At 67.8% G+C, this 22,680-nt stretch overlaps 2 protein-coding genes across 5 annotated transcripts in view; both read right to left on the bottom strand.

Moving 5' to 3' along the window:
* Positions 1–3,207, bottom strand: part of MPV17 (mitochondrial inner membrane protein MPV17) — a 47,641-nt gene extending 44,434 nt beyond the window's left edge. For all 4 annotated transcript variants that reach the window (XM_074991574.1, XM_074991575.1, XM_074991576.1 and 1 more), the window contains exon 1: positions 3,140–3,207. The gene's annotated coding sequence lies outside the window, so the exon portion shown is untranslated. The remainder of the gene's footprint in view (positions 1–3,139) is intronic.
* Positions 3,208–10,879: 7,672 nt separating this feature from the next.
* The window catches only part of CAD (carbamoyl-phosphate synthetase 2, aspartate transcarbamylase, and dihydroorotase), a 36,501-nt gene continuing 24,700 nt past the window's right edge, over positions 10,880–22,680 (bottom strand). Inside the window, exons 30-44 of the mRNA XM_074991571.1 lie at positions 22,340–22,471; positions 20,816–21,017; positions 18,869–19,059; positions 17,521–17,661; positions 16,959–17,054; positions 16,447–16,588; positions 15,989–16,036; positions 15,562–15,716; positions 15,409–15,483; positions 15,092–15,304; positions 14,091–14,216; positions 13,094–13,249; positions 12,850–12,951; positions 12,571–12,665; positions 10,880–11,617 (exon numbers count right to left, since the gene is read on the bottom strand). Of these exons, the coding sequence (XP_074847672.1) occupies positions 11,515–11,617; positions 12,571–12,665; positions 12,850–12,951; positions 13,094–13,249; positions 14,091–14,216; positions 15,092–15,304; positions 15,409–15,483; positions 15,562–15,716; positions 15,989–16,036; positions 16,447–16,588; positions 16,959–17,054; positions 17,521–17,661; positions 18,869–19,059; positions 20,816–21,017; positions 22,340–22,471 (1,977 nt within the window). The 3' untranslated portion in view covers positions 10,880–11,514. The remainder of the gene's footprint in view (positions 11,618–12,570; positions 12,666–12,849; positions 12,952–13,093; positions 13,250–14,090; positions 14,217–15,091; positions 15,305–15,408; positions 15,484–15,561; positions 15,717–15,988; positions 16,037–16,446; positions 16,589–16,958; positions 17,055–17,520; positions 17,662–18,868; positions 19,060–20,815; positions 21,018–22,339; positions 22,472–22,680) is intronic.

The following is a 22,680-nucleotide window of genomic DNA, read 5'->3' as shown; positions in this document are numbered from 1 at the left end:
ATCTATAGCCTTAGCATAATTTGAATATGCAAATTCAACACATTAACATGCAGGTTGAACAGGGACAGCAATTACCTGACCCATACAGACTAACACGGTTCCCTCTCAGATACTGACCCCTTATAATAGTAACAGAGAGGGAGCTGTGCTAGTCTATACACTATCAAAACAAAAAGCAGTCCAGTTGCACTTCAAAGACTAGCAAAATAGCTTATTAGGTGATGAGCTTTCGTGGGACAGACCGCAAGAAGTGGGTCTGTCCCACGAAAAGTCACCTAATAAACTATTTTGCTAGTCTTTAAAGTGCAACTTGACTGCTTTTGTTTTGACCCCTTATAAGGACTCTTTCGCATGCCTTGATGTTTGACCTAACACTTAACTTCCCCACCATACCCCACCCTACTCCTGCCGCCCCTCTGCTCTTCTGAACTGCCAACCTCGATAACAATTTTTGAACCTCTGTGCTTTATATATTGAGTCTGTTCTGGTCTGGCTATGATCTGAGGAAGTGGGTCTGTCCCACGAAAGCTCGTCACCTAATAAATTATTTTGTTAGTCTTTAAAGTGCTACTGGACTGCTGTTTTGTTAAGACTCACAGCAGTAGCCCAGCCAGGACAACGGCTAAACAAAGGGACGGATGGCCAGACATCAACCATACACCACAGGAATTTGAGACTTGTCATCTAAGATGCAGCCAATGGCAACACATCACAACAGCCCACCTGGTCAGGTGACACTGCAGGGCTGGTGGGAGAAGAAAGGAGCTTTTCCCTCCATGTGGCAAGCTCCAAGATGGCCCTGGCAGTGACCAGCTTTCCCCTCCAGTCTCCAGGAATTCAGCCAGTGTGATCTGGGGTCACACCACCCAAGGAGTGCTTTCAGAGACTCTCAAGATACCATCATAGAACATCACCGGCTGCATCAATAACTGTAACTGATGTACTGCATTTGCACCTTAACAATTTCTCTCTCTCACCCCGTTCTTTTTTTCTTTGTTAATAAATCTTCAGGTGTTAGATTCTCGGGAATTGGCCCAGCGGGCTGGTTTGGGTAAGAGCCAAGTGTATATTGACCTGGGACTGCAGCTGGACCCTATACGGCCCAGAAGAACGTGTGTGGATTTGATTAAATAAGTTTTGACAACCTCTCAAGTGAATAAAGAGGGTTGCTGGGCCTGGGCATTTGGAGCAGCTGCAGAACCTGGGGGTTTGCTTGTGTGGCTCCTGTCTGGCCAGTGGGGCTGGCAGAGGTACTTTTGTGCCTGGTTTGATTTGTCTCAGCGAGAAGGAAATCCCAGTAAGTGGCCTGGGTTTAAACACATTTACCCAGGGTTGGTTTTTTCAGCTGTGCCCAGAGCCCCCACCCAATTACACCAGGCATGTAGGATGCTGCACTCAGCTCCCAGAACCCATTCCCACAGGGGGCTCATGCACAGGCCCGAGGGCAGGAGGGTCTGTCCTGGCTGAGCACGACCAGCCCAGCTGCAGCAGGGCACTGGCTGCCAGGAGAGGAGAGGGCAGGCTCAGCCTGGCAGGGAGCTGGTGTGAGCCGAGCCCTGCAGCTGGAACGGCCCAGTCAGCCCCACAGCATGGGCAAAGTGTCAGTGCGGCCGGGCTGGCTCACGTGTGACACTGGCCAAGGCACAACAGCACCCACGACCAGAGAGTGTATCAGGCAGGACACAGGGAGCCTGGCCCTGCAGAACACAGTCCCACAGCTGAACCCTGCTATGGGTCGCCCCAGTGCAGACTGGGGCAGAAGTCCACAGCCCAGGGCCACATCGGGTCAGACACCAAATCAGCCCTGATTGCCGTGCACAGGCTACAAAGTGTGGGCAGAATCGCACTGTGACCTGACCCCCAACTCCCACTGCCCCTGTGACCTGAACCCAGCCCCCGCTGCCCCCCAGTCAGACCCCCAACCCCCACTGCCCCTGTGACCTGACCCCAGCCCCACTGCCCCTGTGACCTGACCCCAGCCCTGCTGCCCCCCAGCCAAACCCCCAACCCCCACTGCCCCTGTGACCTGACCCCAGCCCCCGCTGCCCCCCAGCCAAACCCCCAACCCCCACTGCCCCTGTGACCTGACCCCAGCCCCCGCTGCCCCCCAGCCAGACCCCCAACCCCCACTGCCCCGTGACCTGACCCCAGCCCCCGCTGCCCCCCAGCCAGACCCCCAACCCCCACAGCCCCTGTGACCTGACCCCAGCCCCACTGCCCCCCCAGCCAGACCCCCAACCCCCACTGCCCCTGTGACCTGACCCCAGCCCCCGCTGCCCCCCAGCCAAACCCCCAACCCCCACTGCCCCTGTGACCTGACCCCAGCCCCCGCTGCCCCCCAGCCAGACCCCCAACCCCCACTGCCCCGTGACCTGACCCCAGCCCCCGCTGCCCCCCAGCCAGACCCCCAACCCCCACAGCCCCTGTGACCTGACCCCAGCCCCACTGCCCCCCAGCCAGACCCCCAACCCCACTGCCCCTGTGACCTGACCCCAGCCCCCGCTGCCCCCCAGCCAAACCCCCAACCCCCACTGCCCCTGTGACCTGACCCCAGCCCCACTGCCCCCCAGCCAGACCCGCAACCCCACTGCCCCTGTGACCTGACCCCAGCCCCACTGCCCCCCAGCCAGACCCCCAACCCCCACTGCCCCTGTGACCTGACCCCAGCCCTGCTGCCCCCCAGCCAGACCCCCAACCCCACTGCCCCTGTGACCTGACCCCAGCCCCACTGCCCCCCAGCCAGACCCCCAACCCCACTGCCCCTGTGACCTGACCCCAGCCCCCGCTGCCCCCCAGCCAGACCCGCAACCCCACTGCCCCTGTGACCTGACCCCAGCCCCACTGCCCCCCAGCCAGACCCCCAACCCCACTGCCCCTGTGACCTGACCCCAGCCCCCGCTGCCCCCCAGCCAGACCCCCAACCCCACTGCCCCTGTGACCTGACCCCAGCCCTGCTGCCCCCCAGCCAGACCCCCAACCCCACTGCCCCTGTGACCTGACCCCAGCCCTGCTGCCCCCCAGCCAGACCCCCAACCCTCACTGTGACCTGACCCCAGCCCCCGCTGCCCCCCGTGAGAAGATCACGCGGGAACACACCACGCGCTGACGTCACTCGCAGCGCCCCTCCTCCTCCCCGTACCTGCACCACCTCCTGCCCGCCCCTGCCGCAGCCTATTGGCGCCGAGGAAGTGTCACGAGCAACTTCCGGTTACTCGAGCCCGGGAGCCCGGCGACTTCCGGTCACATGCACAACCGCCGGGCTGGAGCGTCACGTGTCAAAGACCTGCCGGCCCCGCCCCCAGCACGGGTCCCGCCCCCTGACCCCGCCTCCCGGCCCCTCTCTGGCCCCGCCCCCTACAGCCCCCCCCCCCGCACCACGGCCCCCGCTTCCCCCGTCCTACAGGCTCCTCCCCGCAGGGCACCCCCCGACACCCCCCCCGAGGGGCTGCTCCGCCGGGCCCCCCCCGACCCCTCCCCCGAGGGGCTGCACAGCCGGGCCCCCCCCGACTCCCTCCCGGGCTGCACAGCCGGGCCCCCCCCCGACCCCCTCCCGGGCTGCACAGCCGGGCCCCCCCCCGACCCCCCCACCCAGGGACTGCTCCGCCGGGCCCCCCCCGACCCCCCCCCCGGGCTGCACAGCCGGGCACCCCCCGACCCCCCCACCCAGGGACTGCTCCGCCAGGCACCCCCCGAACCCCCCCCGAGGGGCTGCTCCGCCGGGCACCCCCCGACCCCCTCCCGGGCTGCACAGCCGGGCCCCCCCCGACCCCCCCACCCAGGGACTGCTCCGCCGGGCACCCCCCGAACCCCCCCCGAGGGGCTGCAGAGCCGGGCACCCCCCGAACCCCCCACCCAGGGACTGCTCCGCCGGGCACCCCCCGAACCCCCCCCGAGGGGCTGCACAGCCGGGCACCCCCCGACACCCCCCCAGGGGCTGCAGAGCCGGGCACCCCCCGAACCCCCCCCGAGGGGCTGCACAGCCGGGCACCCCCCGACACCTCGCCAGGGGCTGCAGAGCCAGACACCCCCCGACTCCTCCCGCGAGGGGCTGAACAGCCGGGCACCCCCCGACACACCCCCGCGGCTGCACAGCCGGGCACCCCCCGAACCCCCCCCGAGGGGCTGCACAGCCGGGCACCCCCCGACACCCCCCCAGGGGCTGCAGAGCCAGACACCCCCCGACTCCTCCCGCGAGGGGCTGAACAGCCGGGCACCCCCCGACCCCCTCCCGGGCTACACAGCCGGGCACCCCCCGACACACCCCCGCGGCTGCAGAGCCAGGCACCCCCCGACTCCTCCCGCGAGGGGCTGCACAGCCGGGCACCCCCCGACACCCCCCCGCGGCTGCAGAGCCGGACACACCGTCCCTGGACTGGGCGGCTGGGGCAGCAGTGGGCCAGGCCAGCAGCCGAGCAGCGCCCCACAGCAGGGAGCGGGAAGTGGGTACCGCCAGGGCCCCAGGCTGTTGCGCATCAGGGCTGAGCGCAGCGTCCCTGTAAGGCGCCGTGCGCCAGTTAACCCCGGCAGACTGCACAGCTCATCCCCTCGCTCACAAGCTCCCACTCAACGGCTGCAGCGCTAGAGCAGAGGCACCTGCCGCCCCAGCGGGGCCCAGACCACAGCGGCGCTTGTTCTGCAGCCTGACCTGATGGCGCAGGGCCCCGGTCACCTCTGCACCCAGACCCCCAGTCCCTCCGCCTCCAGGCTCGGAAGCCCGGCGCGCCAGAGCCGTCAGCCAGGGAGAGAGGCGCCTCCTGGCAGCTGCGCGCCACTGGCTCAGGGCAAGACCCTCCGGCTGGTGGGACCAGCGTTGTGTGCGTCTGCCGGAGCTGCCCCTCATCTGAGAGCAGCTGCACCAGGTAAAGCAGCAGGGCCCCTGGGATCGTCTGTGGGGGTGACCCAGTGGCCCGCTTGGCATTCGAGGCAGGGGAGGTTGGTCGGGTTCTTTCTCAAAGGTCTGCAGGGGCTGGACCTGCTTTTGTGTCCTCCTGTACCTCCCTGGCACCTCAACCCTCCTCCTCTCCAGGCTCACGAGTCCACCTGCCGAGCCTCTGGCCACATGCTCCCTTCTGCTTCTCACGGCACTTCTGGGGGCCCAACATCAGCCTGGAGCGCGGCGGGGCTGGAAGTGCTGAGGGCGGAAGCTCCTCCGTACACCATCATTCACAAAGCCGGGTACAGCTCAGACCGCACCTGGCTGTCCTGCCCCAGGGCGCAGCTCCAGTCCATAGGGGCCCGGCTGTCCCGGCCCTGGCCCAGCACACGTCAGCCGGGGCACCGCCCTTTTAGAACAAAGCCACGTAGAAAGTCGACCCAACTCTCTGTGGCAGCAGCAGACGCTGGTCTCATCACAGCACAGCTCTTACGTCTCTGACCTAGCCCGGGTCCCGGTCTGGCAATCACAGCGCACTGGCAACGTGCAGGCTTCCGCCAGTGCCTCAGACCCAGGTGCCCATTCAGAGAAGCAGCCTGGTCCTCCATGCCCATGTGTGCTGCACACTACACTGTCAGCCCACGAGCCAGAGCTGGTGCAGCTGCCGGCAGAGCAGTCCCCCCATAAGCCATTGCTCAGCTTAAGGAGAAGTTATTTACTTGTTCCCATAAGAACTAGGGTCTCCAAAGGAAGTCAGCAGGCAGCAGATTTAAAGCAAACCACAGGGAGTGTTTCTTCACACAGTCACCTTGTGCCACTCCTTGCCAGGGGGCCTCGTGAAGTAGACGAGAAAAATTCCTTTCTTTTGCTTCTCACTTGTGTGGCACCCAACGGATGTCTCTGGCTCATTGGTCCCTAACCCAAAGAGGCTCCCCGTCCCTGAGCTCAGAGATGAGTGGGAGGGGAAGGCCTCTCCTGGTGGCACACCCGTGGGGAGCGTGCATTGGCCTTCTGGGAAAAGCTCCCTGAGCTCGCAGGCCTGGGCAGGGCCCAAGGCAAACAAAAGGTCTGGTACGACCTCCACACCCGGGCCAAAGGCTGGGTCTTGTGCCCAGGTGATGCAACAAGCTGCAAGGTCATCTAACAGCTGAACGGGGTGAACTACGCAGCGCAACGGTCTAACTAGGCTCACGGTAGCATGTCAGCCCAGTGAGGCCATACTGGGACAGGGGGAACTTGGGGCTGGGCGTGTGCAGGCACTGGGAGGTGCGGAGGGATGACGCCTTGGTGCATCTGCTTCCTGGGACTGGAGCCGGCTCCCTGCTAGCATCTATGATGCTCTGTGATGGGTTCAGGGTCCCCAAGCTCTGCACCCCTCTGCAGGCAGGAGTGTGATGGGGTTCAGGGGTCCCCAAGCTCTGCCCCCCTCCGCAGGCAGGAGTGTGATGGGTTTGGGGTCCCCAAGCTCTGCCCCCTCCGCAGGCAGGAGTGTGATGGGGTTCAGGGGTCCCCAAGCTCTGCCCCCTCCGCAGGCAGGAGTGTGATGGGTTCGGGGTCCCCAAGCTCTGCACCCGTCCGCAGGCAGGAGAGACTCACTCAGCAGGAGAACAGCGGGTTTATTAGCTGACAGGACACAGCGTCGTACAGAGGAGTCAGTGCAGCCGGCAGAGACAGCCAGTCCCATCCATGCTGGGGAGAGGAAGCCACGAGGGGCCCCCAGACCCAGGGCCTGGCCCCCTCCTTTGTCTCTCTCTCTCTCCCAGCCCAGACTAACTGCTTCCCACCTCCCGGTTCCCATTCAACCCCCTCAGGCTCCATCTCCTCCTCTGTCTGCAGCCCAGAGGTGTCACCTGGGCACCAGGTTACCCCCAGCAGGAGCCTCCCACCCTCTGTGATCCCCCCCGCCACCCTCTGTGAGCCCAACACACACACACCCATCCCCCACTCCATCACAGCCTCTCTGACCTGCTGCCACCTGCCCAGTCAATGGACTTCAGGGGCTGCTGTGCTCACACAAGCAGCTGTTCTCTGTGCAAAACAAGCCGCTCTGTGTCCTCCTCTGGTTCCCTCATTCTGAACCTGTGGCCTGCACCCATCATTTTTCCATCAGGTGTCCCAAGTGTCCATCTGGGCCCTACGTCCAGTAGCCGTTCCCAGTACTTCAGATACAGTAAACTCTCATGTGCAGCATTAGAAACAGAATCCCAGGGCTGGAAGAAACCTCAGGAGGTCATCGAGTCCAGCCCCCTGCCCAAAGCAGGACCAACCCCCAGTAAGTCATCCCAGCCAGGACCTGGTCAAGGCAGGACTTAACCTCTCCACCACCTCTCCATAGTTATCGACTGTAGCTGTGTAAGAAATGGTTTAGTGCTGAGATTCACAAGAGGAGCTGCGACCTCCTCCCTATGCAGGACGAGGGGCTGGAGAAAGGCTCAGGCGGCCCATACACATCTCAGGAATGTGGGACCTCTCCTGGGATGCAGCCAATGGTGATGGGCTACAATAGCCCACCGGGGTCAGGCGACATTGGGCTGAGCAGCAGGCTGGCAATTAGGCGCCTGACCTCCATTCCACACATTACGGCTATGGACTGGGGTGCGCTGGCAAACGCAGCTCCCAACGGGCTCACCTGGGTCAGGTTATGAAGGGAGATTTGTGAACTGTGGTTCATACTCAAATGCAACACATTACCAGTGGGTCTGACAGGAGCAGCAATCTCCTCCCCCTTACGGGGACTGCTTCCCTGCCTGGGATGTTCGTAACGACCTCAGCTGTGACTGCTGGTTTGTTCGAATACAGCCCAACACAGCCACCTCTGTGGCACAGTTCAGCTGGGTCAGCTGATCCTGTCCAGTGTCTATGGGAAGGAGAAGGGGCGTTTTCCCTCCTGTTGCAAAGTTCCATACCCCAGTGCTGCCTCCAGCTGGCCAGATCTCCACCAACTAAACCTGTGCAACCCCTTACGGGCTGGACTTTCTGAAAATTTCAGGGTCCAGCACAGAACATCGCTAGCTGCACCAACAGCTGTAAGTGATGTATGTAAAGTACCACTGTAACCATTCTTCTCTCTCATCCTGTTCTTTCTTTGCTAATAAACCTTTAGATCTCAAGATTTGGCCCTGCGTGGTGAGTTGAGCAAGGCCCAAGTACACATTGACCTGGGACGGTGGCTGGAGCCAGGAGAATCTGTGTGGAGCTGGTGGAAGTAGGCTTTAAAAACCTCTCACCTTGTTGAGGTTGCTCGTCTGGGTTGATATAACACCAGGGAAATCTGTGGGTTTGTGTGTGTGGGTCTGGCTGGCCCTTGGGGCTGGCAGAGGTGCTGTGGCTGGTTGGATTTGCCTTAGCGAGAAGGAAATCCCAGACTGGGGCTGGAAGTAGCCCTACTTTAAGCCAAGTTACCCTGGATTCATCTCCTCAGCTGTGCCCAGAAACCCCCATCGCATTACAAATACTAGTTAGTAAATAAAGCGCTATGCATACATTTCAGTTTGTTTCCTGATACCTACTTGTTTTTCCTTTAGTGTTAGGCATCACTAGGTATATCTATTATCCAGAATATTTGATTATCCGGCAACCTCCTGGTCCCAGGGCTGCTAGATATGAAAGGGTTTTACTGCAGATGCTTATTCATATTTGCATCTTCAGCCAGATGTGGGAGGACCATGTGTCCCAGGTCAAGCAGGTGCTGGACCGACTCCAGAAGGCTGGCCTGACTATCAAGGCAGGGAAGTGCAACGTGGGGATGGCTGAGGTGACCTACCTGGGCCACAAGGTGGGCAGCAGCTGCTTAAAGCCAGAGCCAGCTAAAGTGGCGGCTGTCAGAGATTGGCCAACACCCCAGACTAAGAAACAGGTCCAGGCCTTCATTGGGATGGCGGGGTACTACCGGAGGCTTGTGCCCCACTTTAGCTCCATCGCAGCCCCCCTCACGGAGCTGTGTAAAAAGGGAAAGCCTGACAAGGTGGTCTGGACCGAGCAGTGCCAAGAGGCCCTCTGCGCGCTGAAGGAGGCTCTAGTCAGGGCCCCAGTGCTGGCAAATCCAGACTTCAACAAACCCTTCCTGGTGTTCACCGATGCCTCGGACGTGGGGCTGGGGGCGGTGCTAATGCAGGTGAATGACAAAGGGGAGAAACACCCCATCATGTACCTGAGTAAGAAGCTGCTGCCCCGGGAGCAGAGCTACGCAGCTATAGAGAAGGAATGTCTGGCCATGGTGTGGGCGCTGGGGAAGCTGCAGCCGTACCTGTTTGGACGGCGTTTCACCATGTACACTGATCACTCACCCCTGACCTGGCTGCATCACATGAAAGGGGCCAACGCCAAGCTCCTGCGGTGGAGTCTGCTCCTGCAGGACTACGACATGGAGGTGGTCCACGTCAAGGGGAACACCACCACCATAGCCGAGGCCCTGTCACAAGGCTAAGTGACCCTGCTGAGTTCAGTCTGGAAGTGGGGAGAGATGTGATGAAGTGCAGATTTTACTCCCTGGCTATGTTGTATCCATTTCCTACTGTTCTGTGTAATGCCAGCTGAGCGCCTCAGTTTCCCTGAAGACAGCATCGATGCAAAGTTGGCAATGGGAATTTGGGTGTGATGACTTCTGACACACGCACAGTGACCCTCCATGGCCTTTGTAACCTAGGCAACCAGGTGACCTCCCCCCCATCTCCCCCTCCCCTCCCCCAGAAACAGGCCAAAGGCAGAGAAGGGGCCTGGCCTGTTTGAATTGGAGCTGGGCTGGGGAGTGGGGCAGTCTGGGCTGGCTGGAGAGGGAGGAAAGAGGCCAGGGCCCGGCTCCGGGACCCCGCAGGGCCCCCCTCCCCGAGATGGATGATACTGACAGCTGCTGGTCTGTTCGACGCTGTCCCCCCCCTTGGCTCATAACCCCGTTCTCCCTGCGAGGTGAGAGCTACGGCGCCAGCTGGGGTCCCCCTTGCGCTGTGTCACCTCTGGCCAGAGGCAGGAGGAGGGGGCTCTGCTGTTTGCAGAGCACATGGCAGGGGTACCATCTGTCAAGCCCTGACCAGGCCAACTACTGAGCTGCTCCGTATTGGCAGGGAGGAGAGCTCAACATGTGTGCACCGGCCGTGTGCTTGAAGTGCCCCCGGCAGGCCCAACGCACCTGTCACTGATGCACAGAAGGGGCCCCGCTGCTGCAGTGCTCAGCACAGGGACCCTGGCTCCAGCTGGCCTGGCCTGGCCGCCAACCCTTGGCTGCCACGTGCCCAGGACTCCAGCAGCCCCTTGCTGGTGTGGTGAGGAATAGCCCTAGAGTGGGAACAAGCTGCGACAGGCCGGGGCCGGGGCCGGGGCCGGGGCCAGGCTGCTGCAGCTCTGAGTCCAGGCCCATCCAGGGTCCCACGCACCAGCCTGGTGCTAGCGTGGGCTTCCCTCTGGCTTGACCTGGAGCGCCCCCACAACAGCCAGGGCAGACCTCCGGTGCACAAAGGCTGCGCTGCCCTGCCCTGCCCCGCATGCCGCAAGCAGGGGCGTGGGCCAAGGAACCAGAGTGGACGTGCTGGCTGGGCCCTGGAATCACTCGGGCTCTCGCGGGTTGTCTGCGAACGGCCTTTTGCTACATGTACATCGGAAGGGGAGGGTCTCAGAGCGCAGGCCGGGGGCTGGTATCATCCCCTGCCAGTGGAGGGAGCGGGGCTCTCCCCAGCTCTCCCTGCAGCACCCGAGGCTCCAACGAGGGGCTTATGCTTCATGGAGGGCGTGCAGGCTGAGGCTGGCGAGTGCCCTGCCCGGCTGCTCCTGGGCCGCTTGGCCCAGCAGTACAGGGAGCTCAGCAGCGCCCCGCCACACGCTGGGGGAAACTATCGCAATCCAGCCTCGGTGCCTACGGCCCTGGCCAGGGTAGACGCGCTCTGGCGCAGCACAGCCCCGGCGGTCCCAGCCCTGCTGCTGCCTCCCCAGGCACAAGGGGAGCTCCAGGCCCTGCCCCGCGAAGGAACGGAGCGAGGCTGCGGCGCTCTCCCCAGCAGACGGGACAGGGCAGGGCAGGGCGTACCCCCAGCTCAGTTTATTAAAGCCCAGGAAAGCTGCGTGGCTCACAGTGGCGCATGTGGAAAAGTGGCTGCAGCGATGCTGCTCACCCACTACCGTGGGGCAGGCAGCGCCAGGCAGAACAGACCCTGGGGCACTGCCATGGCCTGCCCTGAGCCTGCGCCAGAGGCTGGGGCTGAGCCGCAGAGCGTGAAGCTGCCGGCTGCCCCCGGCAGCCGGAAGGCGGAGGTGGTGCTGTGGCCGGGGGAGCCCCAGCCTGGGGCACTGAGGTAGCGGGGCAGACCCCTGCGGAAGATGGTCCTGGGGCCAGCGGAGGAATCGTGACAGTGAACTGTGGTCCAGGAGGGCCAGGGAGCAGCCTGGGCGCCGCTAACAGCTGCTGCAGAAGAGCCCCACAGGGAGCCAGGGTCACCCCAGCATCTGGGCAGCATGATGGGCACCTCGGAGGAGTTAGTGTCCCGCAGCGAGATACATGAGAGCCGTCCTGAGCTGCAGCCCGCCGCCGGCACGCCCTTCCCCAGCCGCCCTGGCTGGCTGCCGGACGCGGGAGAGGGGCTGGGGCCGTCCATGAGCTCGCCAGGGCTGGAGCACTGGGTGCCCTGTGCGCCGGCACTGCCCGGCTGGGGGCTCTAGTACCTGCCCAGCACCGTGGCCAGCAGCGCCATGCGGATGTACATGCCGTTCTCAGCCTGGCGGAAATAGGCGGCCCGAGGGTCCGAGTCCACTTCCACGCTGGGGACCAAGGGGAGAGTCAGTGGTGAGTGTGGGAGCCCGGCCGGAGGCAAGGCCCAGCCCAACCATGCTGGGGAGCCAGGGCAGAGTTGGAGGGGGGTGCGGGAGCCCGGCTGGAGGCGGACGCCAGGGGAGAGTCGGAGGCGGGTGCGGGAGCCCGGCTGGAGGCAAGGCCCAGCCCAGCCATGCTGGGGAGCCAGGGCAGAGTTGGAGGGGGGTGCGGGAGCCCGGCTGGAGGCGGACGCCAGGGGAGAGTCGGAGGCGGGTGCGGGAGCCCGGCTGGAGGCAAGGCCCAGCCCAGCCATGCTGGGGAGCCAGGGCAGAGTTGGAGGGGGGTGCGGGAGCCCGGCTGGAGGCGGGCGCCAGGGCAGAGTCGGAGGTGGGTGTGGGAGCCCGGCTGGAGGCAGGTGCGGGAGCCCAGCTGGAGGCGGGCGCCAGGGCAGAGTCGGAGGTGGGTGTGGGAGCCCAGCTGGAGGCAGGTGCGGGAGCACGGCTGGAGGCGGGCGCCAGGGCAGAGTCGGAGGCGGGCGCGGGAGCCCAGCTGGAGGCGGGCGCCAGGGGAGAGTCGGAGGAGGGCGCGGGAGCCCTGCTGGAGGCGGGCGCCAGGGGAGAGTCGGAGGAGGGCGCGGGAGCCCGGCTGGAGGCGGGCGCCAGGGGAGAGTCTGAGGGGGGCGCGGGAGCCCGGCTGGAGGCGGGCGCCAGGGGAGAGTCGGAGGGGGGCGCGGGAGCCCAGCTGGAGGCGGGCGCCAGGGGAGAGTCGGAGGGGGGCGCGGGAGCCCAGCTGGAGGCAGGTGCGGGAGCCCAGCTGGAGGCAGGCGCCAGAGGAGAGTCGGAGGAGGGTGCGGGAGCCCGGCTGGAGGCAGGCGCCAGAGGAGACTCGGAGGAGGGTGCGGGAGCCTGGCCCAGCCCAGCCCAGCCGGAGGAGGGACCCGCCCCGGCCCAGCACCTCTCACCTGATCTCGTTGACGCGCGGCAGCGGGTGCATCACCACCATCCTCCTCTTGGCTCTGGTCATGATGTGCGGGGTGAGGACGAACTGCCCGAAGCACTGCCGGGGGGGGGAGGCTGTGAGCACCCAGAGGGCACCGCCTGGCATGGCCCCAGCACCACCCCCCACACTGCGCCGGTGCCTCGCTCTGACACACCCTCCCCATCACACACTGGCCAGGGCACCGGAGTCTGGGCTGAGCCCATCTGCAGCGCCCCGGGGGCCAGGCCAGGCCGGCACTCACCGCCTCGTACTCCTGCACCGAGTCGAAGCGCTCCTTCTGGATACGGGTGACGTAGAGCACGTCGGTGTCGGGCAGCGCCTCCTCGATGCTGTCGAACTCCTCCTGCGACGGGCGGGGCATTAGTGCCGGGGGCGGGGCGGGGCGACAGGGGCAGGGACCGTTAGAGCTGGGCAGGGGGTGGGGCAGCAGGTGGGGGGTGTTGGCGCCGGGGGGCAGGGCGACGGGCAGGGGGCAGCCGGCTCACCTGCTTGATGCCCTTGGAGGCGACGAAGTGGATGATGTCGGGGGGCATGCGGAGACCGGGGGGCGTGACGTAGCGCAGGTTCACGCGGTACTGCGTCAGCAGCCGGGCCAGGGAATGCACCGTGCGCCCGTGCTTCAGGTCCCCCACCATCGTGATCTGGGAAGAGAACAGCAGCACCCTGCAGTTGTGATGGGGTTCAGGGGTCCCCCTGCACTGCACCCCGTCCGCTGGCAGGAGTGACTCTCACTCAGCAGGTACAACAGCAGGTTTATTAGGCTACAGATGCCCAGTTTCTCACAGAAGCGACAGTACAGCAGCCAGAGACAGTCCTTCCAACCTGTCCTGGGGAGAGGAGCCCGAGGGGTGCCCCTCTGGGGTGTAGCTTCCCCCCTCCTCAGGCTGGCTGCCTCCCAGCTCCCTCTCTCCCCCTAGCCTCTAACTGCCGCCCCCCCACCCCCCAATTCAAACCCAGCTCGGCTCCTCCCTCCTCTTTGTTCAGGGCAGAGGTGTTACCTGCCAGCCTGGGTTATAGCCCCAGGGTCATCCTTAGCCACTGGGAGCTGCTCTGCTTGTCTCACACATCCAGCCTGAGTCTCACAGAGGCCCTCCCCCCACTCCATCACATCAGTCCAACCACGGGAGGGAGCAGCTGGGGGAGGGGGGGTGCGCCAGCGACCCGCAACCCAGCTGGGGGACCCAGCACCCCGCAGCCCAGTGAGGGTTGGGGGTGGGGGCAGAGGAGAGGGAGCCCTGGGGGGCCCAGCGAGGGGTGGGGGAGAGGAGCCGCGAGGGATACAGCGCCCCACAACCCAGTGAGATGTGGGGGAAGGGAGCCCCCGGGGGCCCAGCACCCCGCAGCCCAGCAAGGGGGTCAGGACTTGTAGTTACCCTGCCCAGCAGGCTCCCGGTCACTGGGGGAGCCCAGCTTTAGGCCCCTCCCTGAGCACAGGGCCAGGTCCAGCCCTAGCCCAGTGCCGCCCCCAGGCCTGGCGCTCACCGTCATGCCGTTGACGGTGCCCAGCTCCTCGCGGATGGTGAAGACGTCCAGCAGCGCCTGTGTGGGGTGCTCGCCGACGCCGTCCCCAGCATTGATCACCGGCTTCCGGCAGTGCTTGGCAGCCAGCTGGCAAACGGCACAGGCTGGGCACAGGGCACCAGCGCCCGCCCTGCCCCGCTACCCACAGGGCTAGTGCTGAGCCACCCTCCCCCCAACCAGGCCTTGGGCTGCACCCCACAGCCCTCGGGGCTAACATGGAGTCACCACCCGCCCGTCCCTCACCCAACCCGCAAACCACAGCGCTAGGCCACCTCCCGGGGGCGACACAGGGAGACTTGGCTCGCCCCTGCCAGCCCTGCCCCGCTCCCTCACCCCCGCCAGCCCTGCCCTGTTCCCTCACCTCCCCTGCCAGCCCCACCCTGTTCCCTCACCTACACTGACCCCACCAGCCCCTCCGTTCCCTCACCTACACTGACCCCACCAGCCCCTCCGTTCCCTCACCTCCCCTGCCAGCCCCACCCTGTTCCCTCACCTACACTGACCCCACCAGCCCCTCCGTTCCCTCACCTACACTGCCCCCCACCAGCCCCTCCGTTCCCTCACCTCCCCTGCCAGCCCCACCCTGTTCCCTCACCTACACTGACCCCACCAGCCCCTCCGTTCCCTCACCTCCCCTGCCAGCCCCACCCTGTTCCCTCACCTCCCCTGCCAGCCCCACCCTGTTCCCTCACCTACACTGCCCCCCACCAGCCCCTCCGTTCCCTCACCTCCCCTGCCAGCCCCGCCCTGTTCCCTCACCTACACTGACCCCACCAGCCCCTCCGTTCCCTCACCTCCCCTGCCAGCCCCACCCTGTTCCCTCACCTACACTGCCCCCCACCAGCCCCACCCCATTCCCTCACCTACACTGCTCCCACCAGCCCCGCCCTGTTCATTCAACTCCCCCGCCAGCCCCGCCCTGCTCCCTCACCTACACTGCCAGCCCCGCCCTGCTCCCTCACCTCCACCGCCCCCGGCTGGGGGTGCCGCAGCACCAGCACGTCAGCGTAGCAGCTCATGGTGTGCACCGAGTCGGCGAGGGACTCGCCCTTCTGCACCGAGGACGTGGCCTCGGCGAAGGCCAGGACGGAGCCGCCCAGGCGGGACATGGCTGCCGCGAAGGAGCTGCTGGTCCGCGTGCTCACCTCGTAGAACATGGAGGCCATGACCTTCCCCTGTGGGTGGGGGGGGGACCATAAGCATGGCGGGGGGGCCCCCATCCTCCCACGGCCCTCTTCAGGACGAGGCCCCACCCCCCCAGAGCCCCGCCCCGGCCCACCTTCAGGATGTCCAGGCTCCGCTCCTTCTGCACCAGCATGCGCAGGTTGTGTGCCACGTTGAAGAGGTGGGACATCTGCAAGGAGAGGGTGTTGAGCTGGGGCCGCCCGGCCCCACCCCACCCCGCCCGGCCCCACCCCTCACAGGGCCGTACCTGCTCCTTGGTAAACTGCTGGACAGACAGGACGTGCTGCCCCACGAGGGGATGCAGCAGTGGTGAGGTCTGGGGGTGAGGGGCGCTCGGGGGCGACGTCTGTCTGGGCAGCAGGCCTGGCACGTAGGAGTAGCTCTCCTGGGTCACCGCCAGATCTGAAGCACCAAGCGCAGGAGTCACTGAGCGCACGGGGGGCGGGGGTGGACCCTGGCCCCGGCACAGCCTGCCCTCCCACTGCCCACAGCAGGGCCTGTCGCGAAGCCGGGGGCAGCCGCACGTGCAGCCCACGCCTGCCCCTCCCGGGGACCGCAGCATGAGGGCTCTGCCCACGGCACAACCCCAGAGACGGCAGGCGCTGCCCCGGGCGGAGGTGTTCCAGACACGCCAGCCCCTCACTCCCCCCAACCCCAGGTGGGACAGGACAAACCTGCCTCAGTTGCCTTCTTGGGGGCCTTCTCCCGCACGTCCTCGGCCACTGGCGGGGGAAGGGGGACAGCACGTTAGACCGGCCGGCCCCAAGCCTGGGCCCCACCAACCCAGGGAGCAGCTCCACAGATAGGACATAGACACTGCCCGCCTACTTGGCACCGCGGCTGGGGGCGGCACAAGTGACCCGCCTCCGGCTGGAGATGGCACTGTATGTAGACGGGCGTCAGGCGCCCCGCAGAGAGAGCGCCTGCACTCGTACCGCAGTGACCGACCAACCAATGGCTGGGTACTTCCCCCAGCTCCGGGGGGCCCGGCCCGGCCTGGGGTCCCCCCACGGCAGTGCAGGACGAGGTGTTGTCGCTGCCCAGAGCCGGTGTCAGGAAACGTAGAGTGGGGGGGGTAGGGCGCCGCAGTTCCACCATCGTCCAGGGTGCCGCGTCCCCGCACGCGCCTCACCTGGCAGGCCAGGGTCCGAGGCCCGGTGGATCCGGGGTGGCAGGTGGAAGCGGCTGTCTCCCGTGGGCCCCGCACGCCGGGGGCTGGAGGCTCGGCTGCGCAGAGGCTCGTTCTGCACTATGTGCCGGGGACGGTCTGGGGTCTGCAACGCAGTGCGGGGCAGGGGGCTGGGTCTGCCTCACCAGTACCCCAGGTACCACCAGCCCCCCTCCCAGTCCCACCAGCCCCCCGCTCCCCATAGCGCCCTGTCAGTCCCCTGGTACAGCCCTTGGGTACCCCGATGGTACCACCTGTTCCCCAGGTACCATCCCACTGGTCCTGCCAGCACCCCCCCGTACCATCCCACCTGTCCCATGCATACTGCTGGACACTCCCAGAGCCATCCCACTAGCCCCCCAGGCACTGCCCCACCAGGCCCCCCCATCCCAGTCCCACCTGCACCCCACTATACCGCTCCACTGGCGCCCCGTGGTCCCGCCCTCCCAGACAGGCAGCACACCGTCCCCCAGTACCTTCAAGGGCTCCTTGGCCGAGGCAGGGGGCGGCACAGTCACGGCCCCCGTGGGCCACTTCCTGACATCCTGGCCATAGCCAGGGGGCACCAGCACCTACAGGGGACATGGCCCGGGGGTATCAGGGGAGAGAGGGGCTGGGCACGGCACAGGAGGCTGAGGGGAGCAGGGGGCTGGGCACAGAGCGGGGGGGTGGGGATGAGGGGCACAGAGCGGGGGGGGGGATGAGGGGCGCGGGGGCTGAGGGGCGCGAGGGTTGGGCACAGAGCGGGGGGGCGTTAAGGGGTGCGGGGGCTGAGGGGCACAGGGGTTGGGCACAGAGCGGGCGGGGATGGGGGCGTGGGGGGGCTGGGGGCACAGAGCAGAGGCACGGGGGTTGGGCACAGCGGGGGGGGATGAGGGGAGCAGGGGGCGAGGGGGATGAGGGGTGCGAGGGCTGAGGGGCACAGAGCGGGGGGGAATGAGGGGCGGGGGGGATATGACGGGCACAGAGTGGGGGGGATGAGGGGTGCGGGGGGCTGGGCACGGCCCCAGCTGCCCCCGAGCTGGCTCCCACCCGTACCTGCCCGTCGATGTAGGCCACCTCGCCACGCAGCACCACCCGGCGCACGGTGCCCTTCACCTTCGTGCCAGCAAAGGGCGTCCACTGGCACTTGCTGAAAGCCGTGCGGCTTGGGATCACCCACTCGTGCTCCAAGTCCACCTGGGGGGGGGCAGAGCCGGATCAGGCTGGGGGGAGCAGCAGGGCCTGTCCCAGCACCAGGAAGGGGGCAGGGCTGGGTCCGGGCTCTGGCAGCAGCTGGGCAGGATTCCGGACGGGGGCCCAGGGAGGACCGAGAGCACAAGGGGCGGGGGTCCAGGCCAGGGTGGGGGGGCCGAGAGCACAAGGGGCGGGGGGCTCGGGATCCGGGTCCGGGCCGGGGCCCAGGGAGGGCCGAGAGCACAAGGGCCGGGGGTTCGGGTCAGGGCCGGGGTCTGGGTGGGACCGCGGGAGGGCCGAGAGCACAAGGGGCAGGGAGCTCGGGGTCGGGGTCGGGGTCGGGGTCCGGCCCAGGGAGGGCCGAGAGCACAAGGGGCAGGGGGCTCGGGGTCGGGGTCCGGGTCCGGACCAGGGAGGGCCGAGAGCACAAGGGGCGGGGGGCTCGGGGTCGGGGTCTGGGTCCGGCCCAGGGAGGGCCGAGAGCACAAGGGGCGGGGGGGCTCGGGGTCGGGGTCGGGGTCCGGCCAAGGGAGGGCCGAGAACACAAGGGGCGGGGGTCCAGGCCGGGGCGGGGGGGGCCGAGAGCACAAGGGGCGGGGGGCTCGGGGTCCAGGTCGGGGCCCAGGGAGGGCCGAGAGCACAAGGGCCGGGGGTTCGGGTCAGGGCCGGGGTCTGGGTGGGACCGCGGGAGGGCCGAGAGCACAAGGGGCAGGGAGCTCGGGGTCGGGGTCGGGGTCCGGGTCCGGGTCCGGGTCTGGCCCAGGGAGGGCCGAGAGCACAAGGGGCAGGGGGCTCGGGGTCGGGGTCCGGGTCCGGACCAGGGAGGGCCGAGAGCACAAGGGGCGGGGGGCTCGGGGTCGGGGTCTGGGTCCGGACCAGGGAGGGCCGAGAGCACAAGGGGTGGGGGGCTCGGGGGCGGGGTCCGGGTCCGGCCCAGGGAGGGCCGAGAGCACAAGGGGCGGGGGGCTCGGGGGCGGGGTCGGGGTCCGGGTCCGGGTCCGGGTCCGGCCCAGGGAGGGCCGAGAGCACAAGGGGCGGGGGCCCAGCACAAGGGGCGGGGTCCGGGCCCAGCCCAGGGAGGGCCGAGAGCACAAGGGGCGGGGGCCCAGGCCGGGGCCTGGCCCAGGCTGTCCCAAGCACCCAGGTGTGACCGCTGCTGGCAGGGCCCAGCCGTTCGCGCTGGGCTCGCGCCGGGCAGTGCCCGCCCCACCTCGACGTAGGTGTCGTCCTGCGCGGGCAGGCAGAAGATGCGGCGGGGGTTCTCGTACAGGCGCTGGACCACGTCCTCGACGGTGAGGCGCCCCTCGGACACCGCCGTCAGCAGCAGGGGCAGCATGGTCTCCAGGCCGGGGTAGCCCGGGGGCGGGTCCTTGCCCTGCTTCTCCTCCAGCGTGTGGGGGGCTGGGGACGCAAAGGAGGCGCTCGCTGGGGCCTGGCGCTGCTCAGCCGCCCGGGGGACCCCATGGGGCGAGGCCCCATACAGCGCAGCGCCCCAGGGGCCCAGCAGGGAGCCGCCCGCGCCTCTGCCCCCACGGCTGCCTCCTGCCCCGGCCAGCGGGAGTCAATGGACGGGCCTGCCCAGGCCCCGGTACCACACCGCATGGGCAGATAGGGGCCTGCCCTCCCCCCCCCCCCCGTGCCCAGCAACCCCGCCCCACCCCCCACCCAACAGCCTCTGGCCCCCCCGCCCCCCCCCCGTGCCCAGCAACCCCGCCCCACCCCCCACCCAACAGCCTCTGGCCCCCCCGCCCCCCCCCCGTGCCCAGCAACCCCGCCCCACCCCCCACCCAACAGCCTCTGGCCCCCCCGCCCCCCCCCCGTGCCCAGCAACCCCGCCCCACCCCCCACCCAACAGCCTCTGGCCCCCCCGCCCCCCCCCCCGTGCCCAGCAACCCCGCCCCACCCCCCACCCAACAGCCTCTGGCCCCCCCGCCCCCCCCCGTGCCCAGCAACCCCGCCCCACCCCCCACCCAACAGCCTCTGGCCCCCCCGCCCCCCCCCCGTGCCCAGCAACCCCGCCCCACCCCCCACCCAACAGCTTCTGGCCCCCCCGCCCCCCCCCCGTGCCCAGCAACCCCGCCCCACCCCCCACCCAACAGCCTCTGGCCCCTCCGCCCCCCCCCCGTGCCCAGCAACCCCGCCCCACCCCCCACCCAACAGCCTCTGGCCCCCCCGCCCCCCCCCGTGCCCAGCAACCCCGCCCCACCCCCCACCCAACAGCCTCTGGCCCCCCCGCCCCCCCCCCGTGCCCAGCAACCCCGCCCCACCCCCCACCCAACAGCCTCTGGCCCCCCCGCCCCCCCCCCGTGCCCAGCAACCCCGCCCCACCCAACAGCCTCTGGCCACCCCGCCCCACCCCCCACCCAACAGCCTCTGGCCACCCCGCCCCACCCCCCACCCAACAGCCTCTGGCCCCCCCGCCCCCCCCCCGTGCCCAGCAACCCCGCCCCACCCCCCACCCAACAGCCTCTGGCCCCCCCGCCCCCCCCCCGTGCCCAGCAACCCCGCCCCACCCCCCACCCCAACAGCCTCTGGCCCCCCCGCCCCCCCCCCGTGCCCAGCAACCCCGCCCCACCCCCCACCCAACAGCCTCTGGCCCCCCCGCCCCACCCCCGTGCCCAGCAACCCCGCCCCACCCCCCACCCAACAGCCTCTGGCCCCCCCGCCCCACCCCCGTGCCCAGCAACCCCGCCCCACCCCCCACCCAACAGCCTCTGGCCCCCCCACCCCCCACCCCCGTGCCCAGCAACCCCGCCCCACCCCCACCCAACAGCCTCTGGCCCCTCCCCCCCGTGCCCAGCAACCCCGCCCCACCCCCCACCCAACAGCCTCTGGCCCTCCCCCCCGTGCCCAGCAACCCCGCCCCACCCCCCACCCAACAGCCTCTGGCCCCTCCCCCCCGTGCCCAGCAACCCCGCCCCACCCCCACCCAACAGCCTCTGGCCCCTCCCCCCGCCCCCCCCCCCCGTGCCCAGCAACCCGCCCACCCCCCACCCAACAGCCTCTGGCCCCTCCCCCCCGCCCCCCCCCCGTGCCCAGCAACCCCGCCCCATCCCCCACCCAACAGCCTCTGGCCCCTCCCTTGCCCCCCAGCGGAGCAGTCCCTGCCCTGGGGCTGGATGGGAGCTGGCCCCCAGGCCCCGAGCTGCAGGCTCACCGTGGTCAGTGGCGAAGCAGTCAATGGTGTCCATGTTCTCCCACAGCGCCTCCAGGTCCTGGCGGGTGCCCAGCATGGGACGCACCTGCCCACAGCCCTCCCCGATGCGCCCCAGGTCGTCCTGGCACAGGAAGAGATGGTGCGGTGCCACCTCGCACGTCACCTCGATGCCCTTCTGCTTGGCCGCCTTGATGAGCAGGATCTGGGGGCCAAGGAGACGCACCATGAGCCCTCGCGCTCCCCTGCCCAGAGCCCTGTGATCTCTGGGCGCCCAGCTCAGCTGCTTCGGACAAACGGCCTGTGGCAGCCTGTCGACTGAGCGCTCCCACCTGCCGGGCCTGGCCCCTGGCTTTGTGCACCACTGCTGCCCCAACCCCAACGAGCGGGCAATCAGCCTGAGGGCTTGTGAGTGGCACTCTGTGTCCTGTGGGGCTGGCAGGGGCGCTCGTCTAGAAAGACGTGACCAGCCACCTGGCCCAGGCCTCTGTTTTGCGGGTGCCTGGCACCCCGAGAGCTCCACCGGGACTGGAGAGGCTCTTTTCGGACCTGAGGCTGTCGGCTGACATGAGAACGGCTCTGTGACTCGATTCCCCGCGAGCAGAGCTAGCTCTGATTTTCACTCGGTGCCGCTCTCGGGGCTGCCCACGTTCCTCCTCCGGTTTTGCTCGATGAAACTTTCTGTCTGCCACCCCGCCCAGCGGAAGTCACCGCTACCCGGGCAGGCCCCCGCAGCGCCTGGCTCCCTCCCACGGACAAAGGGGCCTTACCCGATGAGCCCCCCGTGGATGTATTTGGGGTTTGAGCCCTTCTGGGGGCTGCGCCCTAAATCGGCGCCTGCCCAGCACTGGGGCCGAACCCGGCATTGCTCTGCACCGCGGCTGGGGGAAAGCAGAGGGCCTGGCCCAGCAGGGCAGCAGCGGGATCAGCACCGGGCCCATCCCGGGGGTGTGCTGTGAGCACCCCCGTTCCACCAGCACAGCGAGTGTGGGGTGCTGTGCACAGCCAGGTGCCCCATGTGCTGCCTGAGATTTCAAGGGTGACCCCCCCACCCCCCAGGCCCAGGCTGAGGGGCAACACCAGTAGCCCCCAGGCCTCCCTGCCCAGCCACCCTCGCCCAGGAGTCAGCAACCCCCAGCTCAGGTGCCAGGAGCGGCAGGCGAGGCTGGGGGGAGCTCAGCCCGCCCCTCCTCCCCACACAGCTGGGGGCTGCTCAAAGCCAGGCCGGGCCGCCAGGGGTTCCCAGACGGCCAGGGGGTGCTACGGCCGGGGCAGCTGCTGCAGGGTTAGGGTTAGGCTCAGCGACTGGAAAAGTCTCACCACCCCCACAAAGGTTCCTGACGACCCCCCCGCCCCCGGCCCCCCTGCCCCAGGCCAGGCCAGGCTGTTCGTTCAGCTTGTACCCTTGCCAGGGCCAGGTTCCAGCAGGTAGGTCGCGGGGGTCCCAGCGAGGGCACCGAGCTGCCTTTGGCAGGCAGACCGCCCCCCCGTGCAGAGCAGGGCCCTGCCCCCGGCCCGGCCCCGCACCTCCTCCTTGCGTGCCACGTGGCAGAGGTGCACCGGGCGCTGGTACAGCTGGGCCACCAGGAGAATCGCCGCCACCGTCTGCTTCTCCGCGTGGGCTGCGATGGGCAGGTGCCTCGGCCACTGCTCGAAGTGCTGGGGAGACAGAGCCGAGGTTGCTGGGCTGGGACGGGGGGCAGAGCTCAGCCTTGGGCACAGGCCTGACCCCCAGCACCGGGGGGACAGAGCAGGAGAGAGAGAGGCTGCTGTTCTGGGCGAGGGGGGACAGGCACAGATGACATGGGGGGTTGGGAGGCAGGGAGCACAGGCCTGACCCCCAGCACGGGGGGTGGGGAGGGAAGAGA

This window comes from Carettochelys insculpta, chromosome 3, assembly GCF_033958435.1.
Source record: "Carettochelys insculpta isolate YL-2023 chromosome 3, ASM3395843v1, whole genome shotgun sequence".
Taxonomy (NCBI): domain Eukaryota; kingdom Metazoa; phylum Chordata; order Testudines; family Carettochelyidae; genus Carettochelys; species Carettochelys insculpta.
This window is presented reverse-complemented; position numbering and strand designations above follow the sequence as displayed.